Source organism: Homalodisca vitripennis, chromosome 6 (assembly GCF_021130785.1).
Source record: "Homalodisca vitripennis isolate AUS2020 chromosome 6, UT_GWSS_2.1, whole genome shotgun sequence".
In the NCBI taxonomy this organism is placed as follows: Eukaryota; Metazoa; Arthropoda; class Insecta; order Hemiptera; family Cicadellidae; genus Homalodisca; species Homalodisca vitripennis.
In genome coordinates this window covers 11,356,901-11,368,672 of record NC_060212.1, presented here as the reverse complement: position 1 = coordinate 11,368,672, position 11,772 = coordinate 11,356,901, and the positions used below count along the sequence as shown (strand labels likewise).

At 35.0% G+C, this 11,772-nt stretch overlaps 1 protein-coding gene across 1 annotated transcript; it reads right to left on the bottom strand.

Moving 5' to 3' along the window:
- Positions 1 to 1,776: 1,776 nt before the first annotated feature.
- Positions 1,777 to 9,599, bottom strand: LOC124364100 (outer dynein arm-docking complex subunit 4). Its single transcript, XM_046819283.1, has 5 exons — positions 8,799 to 9,599; positions 7,872 to 8,004; positions 7,625 to 7,777; positions 5,078 to 5,329; positions 1,777 to 3,774 (listed from the first exon to the last, which is right to left on the bottom strand). Exons 1-5 carry the CDS (start codon positions 9,369 to 9,371, stop codon positions 3,584 to 3,586), a joined length of 1,302 nt encoding a protein of 433 aa, XP_046675239.1. The 5' UTR covers positions 9,372 to 9,599; the 3' UTR covers positions 1,777 to 3,583.
- Positions 9,600 to 11,772: the final 2,173 nt, after the last annotated feature.

Genomic DNA, 11,772 nt, shown 5'->3' with positions numbered 1-11,772 from the left:
ATAAAATTAAATGCTGTTTACAAAATAGAGTAATGTATCCTGATTTAAACTGGGGGTTTAAATGTTATCTTCTGAATTTGACAGAACCTTTTGGTGTTTGTTGTTGTTTTTTGTTTTAGACCATTGTTAACTGGAATTTAATAACTTCAGTTTTTTCCAATTTTGTATGGTAACTGATAGCCTACCGGATGTATGAAATAACCAAATTTGAAGTTTTAATCAGTCTTTCAAGATTAGACATTTAGAAACATTGCTCTATTTTGGATTTCATAACACTTATTTGACCTGTTGTGAATATTTATTACACTGTCATGCTTATCAAACTAAAATTTAGCACCAAAAATAAGCACTAAGCTCAGTTCTTAAAGTAAGCTGTGTCCTCCATCTCAAAATATTTCACTTTGGGCTTTTAAACATTTTGAAATTTTTGGGGATTTTTATATAATTATGCCTATTTATGTGAATAGTTTCTAGTTCCTCCGCCATACCTTGTGTGCATCAATTTTGAACTCTATGTCTAACACAAGTTTTGTATAAATATTTAGGAGACTTTCTAAGACTTCCAAGTTCAATGTAAAAACCTAAATTACTACCACAAATACACATACTCGAGCTTTAACAATATTCTGTACAATCATTAATTTCGTTTTAGTAAAGAATGTCCATTTATAACGCATTGTTTTGCATGATAAACGAGTTTTGAATGCATTACATTAGAGGAAGCGAGTTGACCAAATGTTGTAAATTTCATGAACCATTGTCATTCCTTTGTGACATCCGAAATGGAGGATGTTTGTTCATCTTTCCTAACCAACAGAAAACAGGTTGTTGAAGTGTGTCAGACTCCTAAACAGATGTTTGTACTGCTTATACTCTTGCTGTGTTACTCATCAAATCTATATATATATAAAATGAAACTGTTCGTGTGTAACAGCATCACTCACAAACGGCTGGACGGATTCGCCTATTTTTTTTTTTAATTTGTTCGTCTTGATCTGTAGAAGGTTATAGGATACTTTTTATCCCTTTCCCGATTCAGGATTCCGCCCCACTGGTTACAGAAATACCCGTAAGAAATGCATTACAGCAAACATATGTTATTAAGTGAAAGAGTCTTTTCAAATTTTTAATCAGCTGTTCTTTGTAAACATATATAATGCGACACAATCGATGCTTCAATGATATTTGGATGTAAATTTTTGACGGTTAGTCGAGTGCCGTTGCACAATTTTGGTGGTCGTAAGTTTCTCAACATCATTATCGGTGATCCTACTTTCAAGAGTAATTGATGTGACGGCATTCCTGATGGTTCAAGTGAGTTTAAAAACTCCACAGGGTAGTGTACAGCTTGTATATTTAATAGATACTGCCTGAGACAGCGCCACCGGTACGATTCAGAACTAGGTTTTTGTACAGTAACACCGGTACAATACGTTACTCTGTGGCAACACTGTAAGAATACCTGAATGAATAAAAAACTCCGATAAATGTTACATGCCAGTAAAAACATTATATTGTCTACGGCAATAACCCGAACTCTCTCGCCTTTCTCTACAGGACAACACTGCTAAATACCATACATACTCGTCTAATGTTTGGTAAAACCCCTCAAATGGTGTAAATATTATATAACCTAACAATTTAAATGTTTTAAAAATTAAAAGGTTTTCTGTATATATCAATAGATGGATTCATATGCCAGACTTCTTAAAAATCACAGTATACATATAATCTCTAACACGTTATCAACTGAGTTTTACCAAGAAATAATTTTAATGTTTTATTTATTTTGAACAAGAACGTATAGCGAAATACGTTTGGGCCGTGAGCTCGTATAATATTACAAACATAATCACAATCTCTAGAGAACTGTTTTAAATAATTTTAATGTTTTATTTATTTTGAACAAGAACGTATAGCGAAATACGTTTGGGCCGTGAGCTCGTATAATATTACAAACATAATCACAATCTCTAGAGAACTGTTTTAAATAATTTTAATGTTTTATTTATTTTGAACAAGAACGTATAGCGAAATACGTTTGGGCCGTGAGCTCGTATAATATTACAAACATAATCACAATCTCTAGAGAACTGTTTTAAATAATTTTAATGTTTTATTTATTTTGAACAAGAACGTATAGCGAAATACGTTTGGGCCGTGAGCTCGTATAATATTACAAACATAATCACAATCTCTAGAGAACTGTTTTAAATAATTTTAATGTTTTATTTATTTTGAACAAGAACGTATAGCGAAATACGTTTGGGCCGTGAGCTCGTATAATATTACAAACATAATCACAATCTCTAGAGAACTGTTTTAAATAATTTTAATGTTTTATTTATTTTGAACAAGAACGTATAGCGAAATACGTTTGGGCCGTGAGCTCGTATAATATTACAAACATAATCACAATCTCTAGAGAACTGTTTTAAATAATTTTAATGTTTTATTTATTTTGAACAAGAACGTATAGCGAAATACGTTTGGGCCGTGAGCTCGTATAATATTACAAACATAATCACAATCTCTAGAGAACTGTTTTAAATAATTTTAATGTTTTATTTATTTTGAACAAGAACGTATAGCGAAATACGTTTGGGCCGTGAGCTCGTATAATATTACAAACATAATCACAATCTCTAGAGAACTGTTTTAAATAATTTTAATGTTTTATTTATTTTGAACAAGAACGTATAGCGAAATACGTTTGGGCCGTGAGCTCGTATAATATTACAAACATAATCACAATCTCTAGAGAACTGTTTTAAATAATTTAGTTTGTTTTAACCAATGCCATATTAATTTAAAAGTGTTCTAAAAAATCATTTCTGCAAATCGAAAACTGGTTGAATTTGATGCTTTATACCCAATGCTTACATCCACATTCATATTTATATAGACGACAGTTGTAGCCTACTATAGAACGGACATTTTCACAAAAAATCACTTTTTACTTCGGTGCAGTGATTACAAACATACAATATATTTCTAATGAAAACTAGCATTTGCATTTTTTGATCTTCACTATATTTTCTACTGTACTGTGTTGTGAAGGGTGGAGGTATTAAATAGCCTCCTTTGTGTAAAACTTTAGATTAGACCCATGTGTTGTCGAATCTAGTCCGATAGTGTGTGCGTACTAAAAAGCCTGAGATGGAATTTAATCTCTATGTCAGATGGAATTTAATCTCTATGTCAAGGAGGATCACAACCAGTCTGTTAGAGCAGTCCGAACTAAAATTACTCGTATCTGATGGTGTCCGGTGCATCTGAATCTCGTTCTACACTGTTGCCAAATTTACAGTTATGGAATATTACTCTTTTTGCCTTTGGTCTCAACACTATTTGCAATAAACTAACACAATATACGTGATTTGATTTCAATAATCTATTTTGCAAAGTACACGTCAAGCCGACGGTATGTGACGGTATATGGCGGAACATCTGGAGACTATCAACGATATGGCAACACCGCCTCAAAGATCATCAGACTATTGTAGTGCGGCCTGCTCTAGCGATAATGTATTAAGACAGTGCTAATTCCTAACACAATTAACAACTATCTATCTATTGTACACTAAGAGGATTTGTTTGATTCAGTAGACTTGATGCTTTTCTTGGACGGCCGCCTCCGCTTGGTCGTGCCCCCTGAGGTGTCAAACCTCTGCTGTCGCCAGAACTCCTGACGGTTCTTTATAAAAGCGACTCCTTCTTCGGCATAGCGCTGTATCGGGTTGTTGTCCATTTCTTTGTGTAAGCACTTTATGTCTGCAATAAATAGCGTACTTTTAACTGTTTGAACATGTATTTGTGAGCACTATGTTTAAATGACTGATATATTGCTCAGTTCGGTTTTCATTTAAGAATTTATAATCCCTTGTTGAAATGACTATAAAAATTCAGGTCTATATTGACAGAACGAATAATACATGTCCAGTAATCAGCAATTGGTAAATAAATTAAAGGTCTTCAGTGGTTCACTTAAAACTTTTCAAGGTTCAGCCGGTTTTGTTTTAAGTAGAATATGACAATAGTGTTAAATGTTGGTATCCTTTATGTTTGATAGACCTGAACTACTTATACATAATTCATATTAACACACACCTTCGTCACGCTGTCCACATAGTAGTCATAGATGTTACTATAGTTTCAACTTCTAGTACGTCATCTTCTGGCTAGTATGTATTAAAAGCGAGGATTATCTGGATTCGTTAATTAAAAATGTATAAACGCAAAGGTATATGTTAATATTAATATTACATGTTCCATTTGACTTCATGTTTCCAGATTACTAATATAAACTAAATACTGCAGAAGAATTACAAAACAGGCACTTTATCATTTGGTTAAACTATGCCTATAAATGTCAGAACAATATTTACTCCATGTAATCATGTTATATAAAAAACTAAACTGATACACCCCGCAGCAATTCTGTATACAGAAGAGCTACTATTATTTAAGCAGTTCAATTTTGTTACCACAGCTGTCATTTAATAAAACTTAGTTGCTGAAAGAGCTATTAAAGGAGGTCCAGATTAAAATATTATCCATGCTTCTCAAACAATTTTTAAAAATGAGAGCAAAAATGTTTAGTAAATAATGATTTTGGGTCATTAAATAATTCACCGTTACAATTGTAAATCTAATGAAATATTAATTTTAGTTTTCTTCATACATATTAGACATAATGTCCTAAGATTTTAAATTAAAAACGTTTTCTCCTTGTATTTATGACGTGTTTTAATTATGTATACATTTGTTTATGTAATTTTGATAACCACTTCGTATTGAGTTTGTGGGTCTGATCGTGCTTTCCTTGAAAGCTGAAGGCTCCAGGAAATAAAAATAAAATCTCTAGTTACTGGATTGTTTGATCTTCAAATGAATAATTAAATCCAATAAACAAAGAGAATCTTCAATATGATAGGCATATGTAAAACTCGGCTGAAATTGAAAGGAACTGTAAGCACACCAATAGAAGACTGGATCGAAATCACAGATCCTCCAATAATAAAGAAATGTGACAGGATATACAAGGACACACTACTGAAGACGATGATGTGCTGACCTGGGTGTTTCAGCAGCTCCTCGAAGTATTCCTTGTCCACGTTGAGTCCGCCCAGCAGCAGTTTGTCTGCCTTCTTGCTGCCTGAACTGATCTTCGCTATTTCGTCCACCCTGATGGCACTCTTTCCTCGCTCCGAGGTGACACCACTGGTCACAGAACGGCCTGCAGGTCCCGCACTCGACCCCTTGCTGTTCGCAGCTTTGCTCTGCTCGGCCAGGAACATTGGCACTGTCAGTCGTGAACCCACCTTGTCTGGAACAGTGTTACTGTAGTGTTAGTGTGTTACTATAGTGTTAGTGTGTAACTGTAGTGTTAGTGTGTTACTATAGTGTTAATGTGTTACTATAGTGTTAATGTGTTTACTATAGTCTTAGTGTGTTACTGAAGTGTTAGTGTGTTACTATAGTGTTAATGTTTTACTATAGTGTTAATGTGTTACTATAGTCTTAATGTGTTACTATAGTGTTAGTGTGTTACTGTAGTGTTAACGTGTTACTATAGTGTTAATGTGTTACTATAGTGTTAGTGTGTAACTGTAGTGTTAGTGTGTTACTATAGTGTTAATGTGTTACTATAGTGTTAATGTGTTACTATAGTGTTAGTGTGTAACTGTAGTGTTAATGTGTTACTATAGTGTTAATGTGTTACTATAGTGTTAGTGTGTAACTGTAGTGTTAATGTGTTACTATAGTGTTAATGTGTTACTATAGTGTTAATGTGTTACTATAGTGTTAGTGTGTAACTGTAGTGTTAATGTGTTACTATAGTGTTAATGTGTTACTATAGTGTTAATGTGTTACTGAAGTGTTAGTGTGTTACTATAGTGTTAATGTGTTACTATAGTGTTAGTGTGTAACTGTAGTGTTAATGTGTTACTATAGTGTTAATGTGTTACTATAGTGTTAGTGTGTAACTGTAGTGTTAATGTGTTACTATAGTGTTAATATGTTACTATAGTGTTAATATGTCAATATAGTGTTAGTGTGTTACTGTAGTGTTAATGTGTTACTATACTCTTAATGTGTTACTATAGTGTTAGTGTGTTACTGTAGTGTTAATGTCTTACTATAGTGTTAATATGTCACTACAGTGTTAATGCGGTACTGTAGTGTTAGTGTGTTACTATAGTGTTAGTGAGTTACTTTAGTCTTAATGTGTTACTATAGTGTTAGTGTGTTACTGTAGTGTTAGTGTGTTACTATAGTGTTAGTGTGTTACTGTAGTGTTAATGTGTTACTATAGTGGTAATATGTTACTATAGTGTTAATGTGTCAATACGGTGTTAGTGTGTCACTATGGTGTTTGTGAGTTACTATATTGTTAATGTGTTACATAGTATTAGTGTCACTATAGTGTTAATGTGTCAATACAGTGTTAATGTGTCACTATGGTGTTGATGTGTCAATACAGTGTTAATGTGTTACTATAGTGTTAATGTGTCAATACAGTGTTAATGTGTCACTATGGTGTTAATGCGTTACTATATTGTTAATGTGTTACATAGTATTAGTGTCACTATAGTGTTAATGTGTCAATACAGTGTTAATGTGTCACTATGGTGTTAATGTGTCAATACAGTGTTAATGTGTCACTATGGTGTTAATGTATCAATACAGTGTTAATGTGTCACTACAGTGTTAATGTGTTACTATAGTGTTAATACGTCACTATAGTGTTAATGTGTTACATAGTGTTAATGCGTCACTATAGTGTAAATGTATCAATATAGTGGTAATGCGTCACTATTGTGTTAATGTGTCACTATAGTGGTAATGTGCCATTACAGTGTTAATGTGTCACTACAGTGTTAATACGTTATATAGTGTTAATCTGTTACATAGTGTTAATGCGTCACTACAGTGTTAATGTGTCACTACAGTGTCAATGTGTTACTATAGTGTCAATGTGTTACTATAGTGTTAATGCGTCACTACAGTGTTAATGTGTCACTACAGTGTCAATGTGTTACTATAGTGTTAATGTGTTACCATACTACATGTTTATATCGCATCATACTGTTGTACTTGGTTTGTTTACAAATGCGTTCTATGACATTCTCGTTACCATCATGGTTACTCATAAGACCAATATAACAATTTTCACTAACGCTCAACCAAATCCAGTGACATACGCCATCTTCAAACTCGTTGTTGCTTAAATCTAAATGAAGCTACATGCAAATTTTCTAGTTTATAGGTAAATTCATTTCAGAGATATCGTGTGGATAGACAGACAGACTTGTCTGAAATGACATTTTTCTAGCACCTCGTGTAGTAGGATTCACTAACGCTCAGCCATTAAATTTAGTACACAAAATATTAAATGACGTCGATGAAATTCATCTAAACTAATGTTGTCACCTCACAAGTCATTTCAGTCAGGATTAGTTGCATGTCACCTAAATTTGATATTTTTATATAAACCTGTTGACTAACAACAAGTGCTAAAGAAAATCAACGAAAAGAGAAATTCCAATCCCAATCTTCTTTTAACAGTTTTGATAGTACTCCTTTGGTAGATCAGTCTAACTCGCAACACACAACTCACTGCCAATAGTATTCTCTATGGCCTCCTTGGACTTCTGAACGCCAAGCCGGAACTCCTGCATCTCCGGGCGGATACGCAGGCCGCGGTGGTAGTACATGAGTGCATGCTCGAAGTCACCCAGGTGGTAGAGAGCCTCGGCCTTTTGGAGGATACCTTCAAAACACGTCAATCCATCAATGATTACTAAACAGTTAGTATAACTGTAGGGACATAGAATGTTAGGGAATGTTAGTTAAAGGTCTCTCACCCTTGACAAAGGTCTTATCTCCTGCAAGGGCTGTCTCTGCATCCTTGAGTGCGAGGTTGGGCTCCCCCAGCAGCAGGTAGCACTTGCTGCGAGCTACCAGGGCGTTCTTGTCCGTAGAACATAATTCTAACGCCTACAAACATAAAATGATCATAGTATAGTATTTTAAAACTAATAATCTCCAGGGTTAGTTCACTAGTTTAAAATTATTTACATATGGGTGGGATGATTTGGAGATAAACTCAGGGTTTGGTTTATCGTGCTACCTTCGGATATCAGAAGAAGGATAACAGAGAAGGGAGGCTAAAGAATGTTACCGCCTGATCATGTAAAAATAATGACATGATGCCATTTCGTGAATCAGTTGCTAGTTCTGACGCCTCCAAAGTCTTTCGAGGAAGTCCCAATTCTTCAAGAAACCCCAAGTTCCTAGGATGACAGCATATAACTTTTGCAAACTGTTCCTTCTGAATTTATTTTCAATTCTGGGCCCACTACAACTAAAACTCCCAGATATCCATTTTTCTTCCTAAGAGTAGGAGGAATCACCGATCATATATTTCTTAACAGAAGGCTGCCACAGAAACGTGCGTAATCTTATCCGCATACTCACTATTTGAATACACTCAGTTAAAATCCACTCTAGCAGTATAAGGGGGAATCTTATTTTAACAGTTCTTGTGTTCTTACAACACCAGTTATAAGAGCTGCGCACAACTGGAAAACACTGCATCGCAGCCAAAAAGTATAGTTGTACTGTACCCAGAATTGTTTACAGATATTTATAAACCGGCTTTGATTCAGTTTGATGTTGTTCTTTTCGATCGAACAGTTCGTAATAAATCTATAAAATATGAAAATAGAAGACTAAGTTGTGTATTATGGTTTAATGGTTTCTATCTGAAGCGTGTCCAGATGCACGTTTACCTTGTTGACAAAGCCGATAGCGATGTCTACGTCTCCCGAGCGCAGTTCATGACTACCCAGGGCCAGCAAAGTACTGGGCTCCGCCTCCTCAGGGATCTGTAACGCCTTGCTGCGGTCCTGCCTCCTCTTCATCTTCAGCGAGTGTTTGATGTCCCTGCTGCCCATGTTGACCGCTGCAGCTCGGTCCTTATCCGTATATATCTCCTCTTGCCGGCGTTGGCCCTTTATCTTCTTGCTCTTCAGGAGCTTCTGACGATCCGCCTTCGCCTTGGCTATGATCTCTCGCTTGATCTGCTGGAAGGAAGTCGGGCCCGCTGGAGGCGGAGTTCCAGGACTTCTCGGCCTCTCCCGCTCTCTTCGCCTCTCGAAATCTCTTCGCGGCTCCCCCTCTGGTTTCTTCTTGGTGGCTTTCTTTCCTTTTGTAGGTTCTCCCGACTCCGATCCCGATTCCTCTCCGTAGTCCACTCTCATGAAGCTGTGCAGCAACTCCGTGTGGCTCGACATCTTCAGAATGTCGATCTTTGCTCGACCGCCACCGGCCGATATATCTATATCCCCCGCGGTATCCCCCATTCTGCCTGATTACTTATTGAATGGTTTTAACTTTTAATATCTTTTGTTGGAAAACAAGAAATACTCCAGTGTTTATCTCACATTAGTCGACAACCACTAAACGAGTCCAAATTAAATATGGAAATATAATTTTCATCCTTAATGCCTGCATTGATCTCTTTTAAGTTTGGGTGTACCACTCTAGAATACTCAGTAGCATATTTAATTAAACTTTTATATTATCCTGACCAGATTATAATATATTGTAATAACGGAACTTTGACCATATCCAATTCACAATACTCATAATGAATGTCCTAAATAGTTTAATTCCTTAAATAACCATAGTAATCGTATTTTAAAAATTATGTACTACTCATGTTTGACACTTTTATGTTACAATATTCAATTTTCAGTACAAGTAAACAAAATATATATGATTGAAATATTTTCTTACCACAGCGATAGTATGCAAACGGTTGACAAATCTTGGTAACATGTTATCCAAGGTTATACAAACAATTCACTGCTGGTAAAATGGTTATCCAAATCCGCGGTTGCAAATCTGTTACCAAGGTAACAATACTTCTATCACCAAAACGGTTGACTACAAAGGTAACTACTCCTACTGCTACACCTCACCAAAAACGGTTGACAAAATCTCGGTAAACTGTTATGTTATCCAATGGTTATACAAACCAAAAACGGTTGACAAATCTACATCCAAGGCAAACAATACTTCACTGCTACACCTCACCAAAACGGTTGACAAATCTTGGTAAAATGTTATCCAAGGTTATACAAACAATACTTCACTGCTACACCTCACCAATACGGTGACAAAATCTCGGTAAAATGTTATCCAAGGTTATACAAACAATACTTCACTGCTACACTCACCAAAAAACGGTTGACAAATCTTGGTAAAATGTTATCAAGGTTATACAAACAATACTTCACTGCTACACCTCACCCAAAACGGTTGACAAATCTCGGTAAAATGTTATCCAAGGTTATACAAACATACTTCACTGCTACACCTCACCAAAAAACGGTTGACAAATCTCGGTAAAATGTTATCCAAGGTTATACAAACAATACTTCACTGCTACACCTCACCAAAACGGTTGACAAAACTCGGTAAAATGTTATCCAAGGTTATACAAACAATACTTCACTGCTACACCTCACCAAAACGGTTTGACAAATCTCGGTAAAATGTTATCCAAGGTTATACAAACAATACTTCACTGCTACACCTCACCAAAACGGTTGACAAATCTCGGTAAAATGTTATCCAAGGTTATACAAACAATACTTCACTGCTACACCTCACCAAAACGGTTGACAAATCTTGGTAAAATGTTATCCAAGGTTATACAAACAATACTTCACTGCTACACCTCACCAAAAAGCGTTTAACCCAAATTGTGTGATTATCCAAGGTTATACAAAAGATATACTTTTTAAATGGAAACTTCAAAACGGTTGACAAAATCTTGGTAAAATGTTATCCAAAGGTTATACAAACAATACTTCACTGCTACACCTCACCAAAAAGCGTAACCAAAATGTGTGATTAAAGACAAAAAGATATTATTTTTCACTGGAAAACACTTCACCAAACGGTTGACAAATCTCGGTAAAATGTTATCCAAGGTTATACAAACAATACTTCACTGCTACACCTCACCAAAAGCGTAACCAAATTGTGTGATTAAAGGCAAAAGATAATTTATTTTTAAATGGAAACTTTCAAACGGTTGACAATCTGGTAAAAATGTTATCCAAGGTTATACAAAACAATACTTCACTGCTACACCTCACCAAAAAGCGTAACAAATTTGTGTGATTAAAAGGCAAAAGATATTTATTTTTAAATGGAAACTTCAAAACGGTTGACAATCTTGGTAAAATGTTATCCAAGGTTATACAAACAATACTTCACTGCTACACCTCACCAAAAAGCGTAACCAAATTGTGTGATTAAAGGCAAAAGATATTATTTTTAAATGGAAACTTCAAAACGGTTGACAAATCTTGGTAAAATGTTATCCAAGGTTATACAAACAATACTTCACTGCTACACCTCACCAAAAAGCGTAACCAAATTGTGTGATTAAAGGCAAAAGATATTATTTTTAAATGGAAACTTCAAAACGGTTGACAAATCTTGGTAAAATGTTATCCAAGGTTATACAAACAATACTTCACTGCTACACCTCACCAAAAAGCGTAACCAAATTGTGTGATTAAAGACAAAAGATATTATTTTTTTACTACCTATAACGGAGCGAGCATATTTATATTCAGTGCTTTCTTGGTTAGATTGGTTAAATTTCGTTTCTCACTAGCTTTTAACCAATAAATTTAAAAGTGGTGTTGTAGATTTCGTGTTAAGAGAACAGTTTAGTTTAATTAT

Bases quoted from the DNA above. Each gene is read 5' to 3' on its own strand.
- LOC124364100 (XM_046819283.1), bottom strand. From the start codon at position 9,371: ATGGGGGATACCGCGGGGGATATAGATATATCGGCCGGTGGCGGTCGA. The intron at 8,005-8,798 runs GTAAACGTGCAT...TTATGTTTGTAG, and splicing joins CTATCGGCTTTGTCAACAAG to GCGTTAGAATTATGTTCTAC. The intron at 7,778-7,871 runs GTGAGAGACCTT...CGTGTTTTGAAG, and splicing joins AGATAAGACCTTTGTCAAGG to GTATCCTCCAAAAGGCCGAG.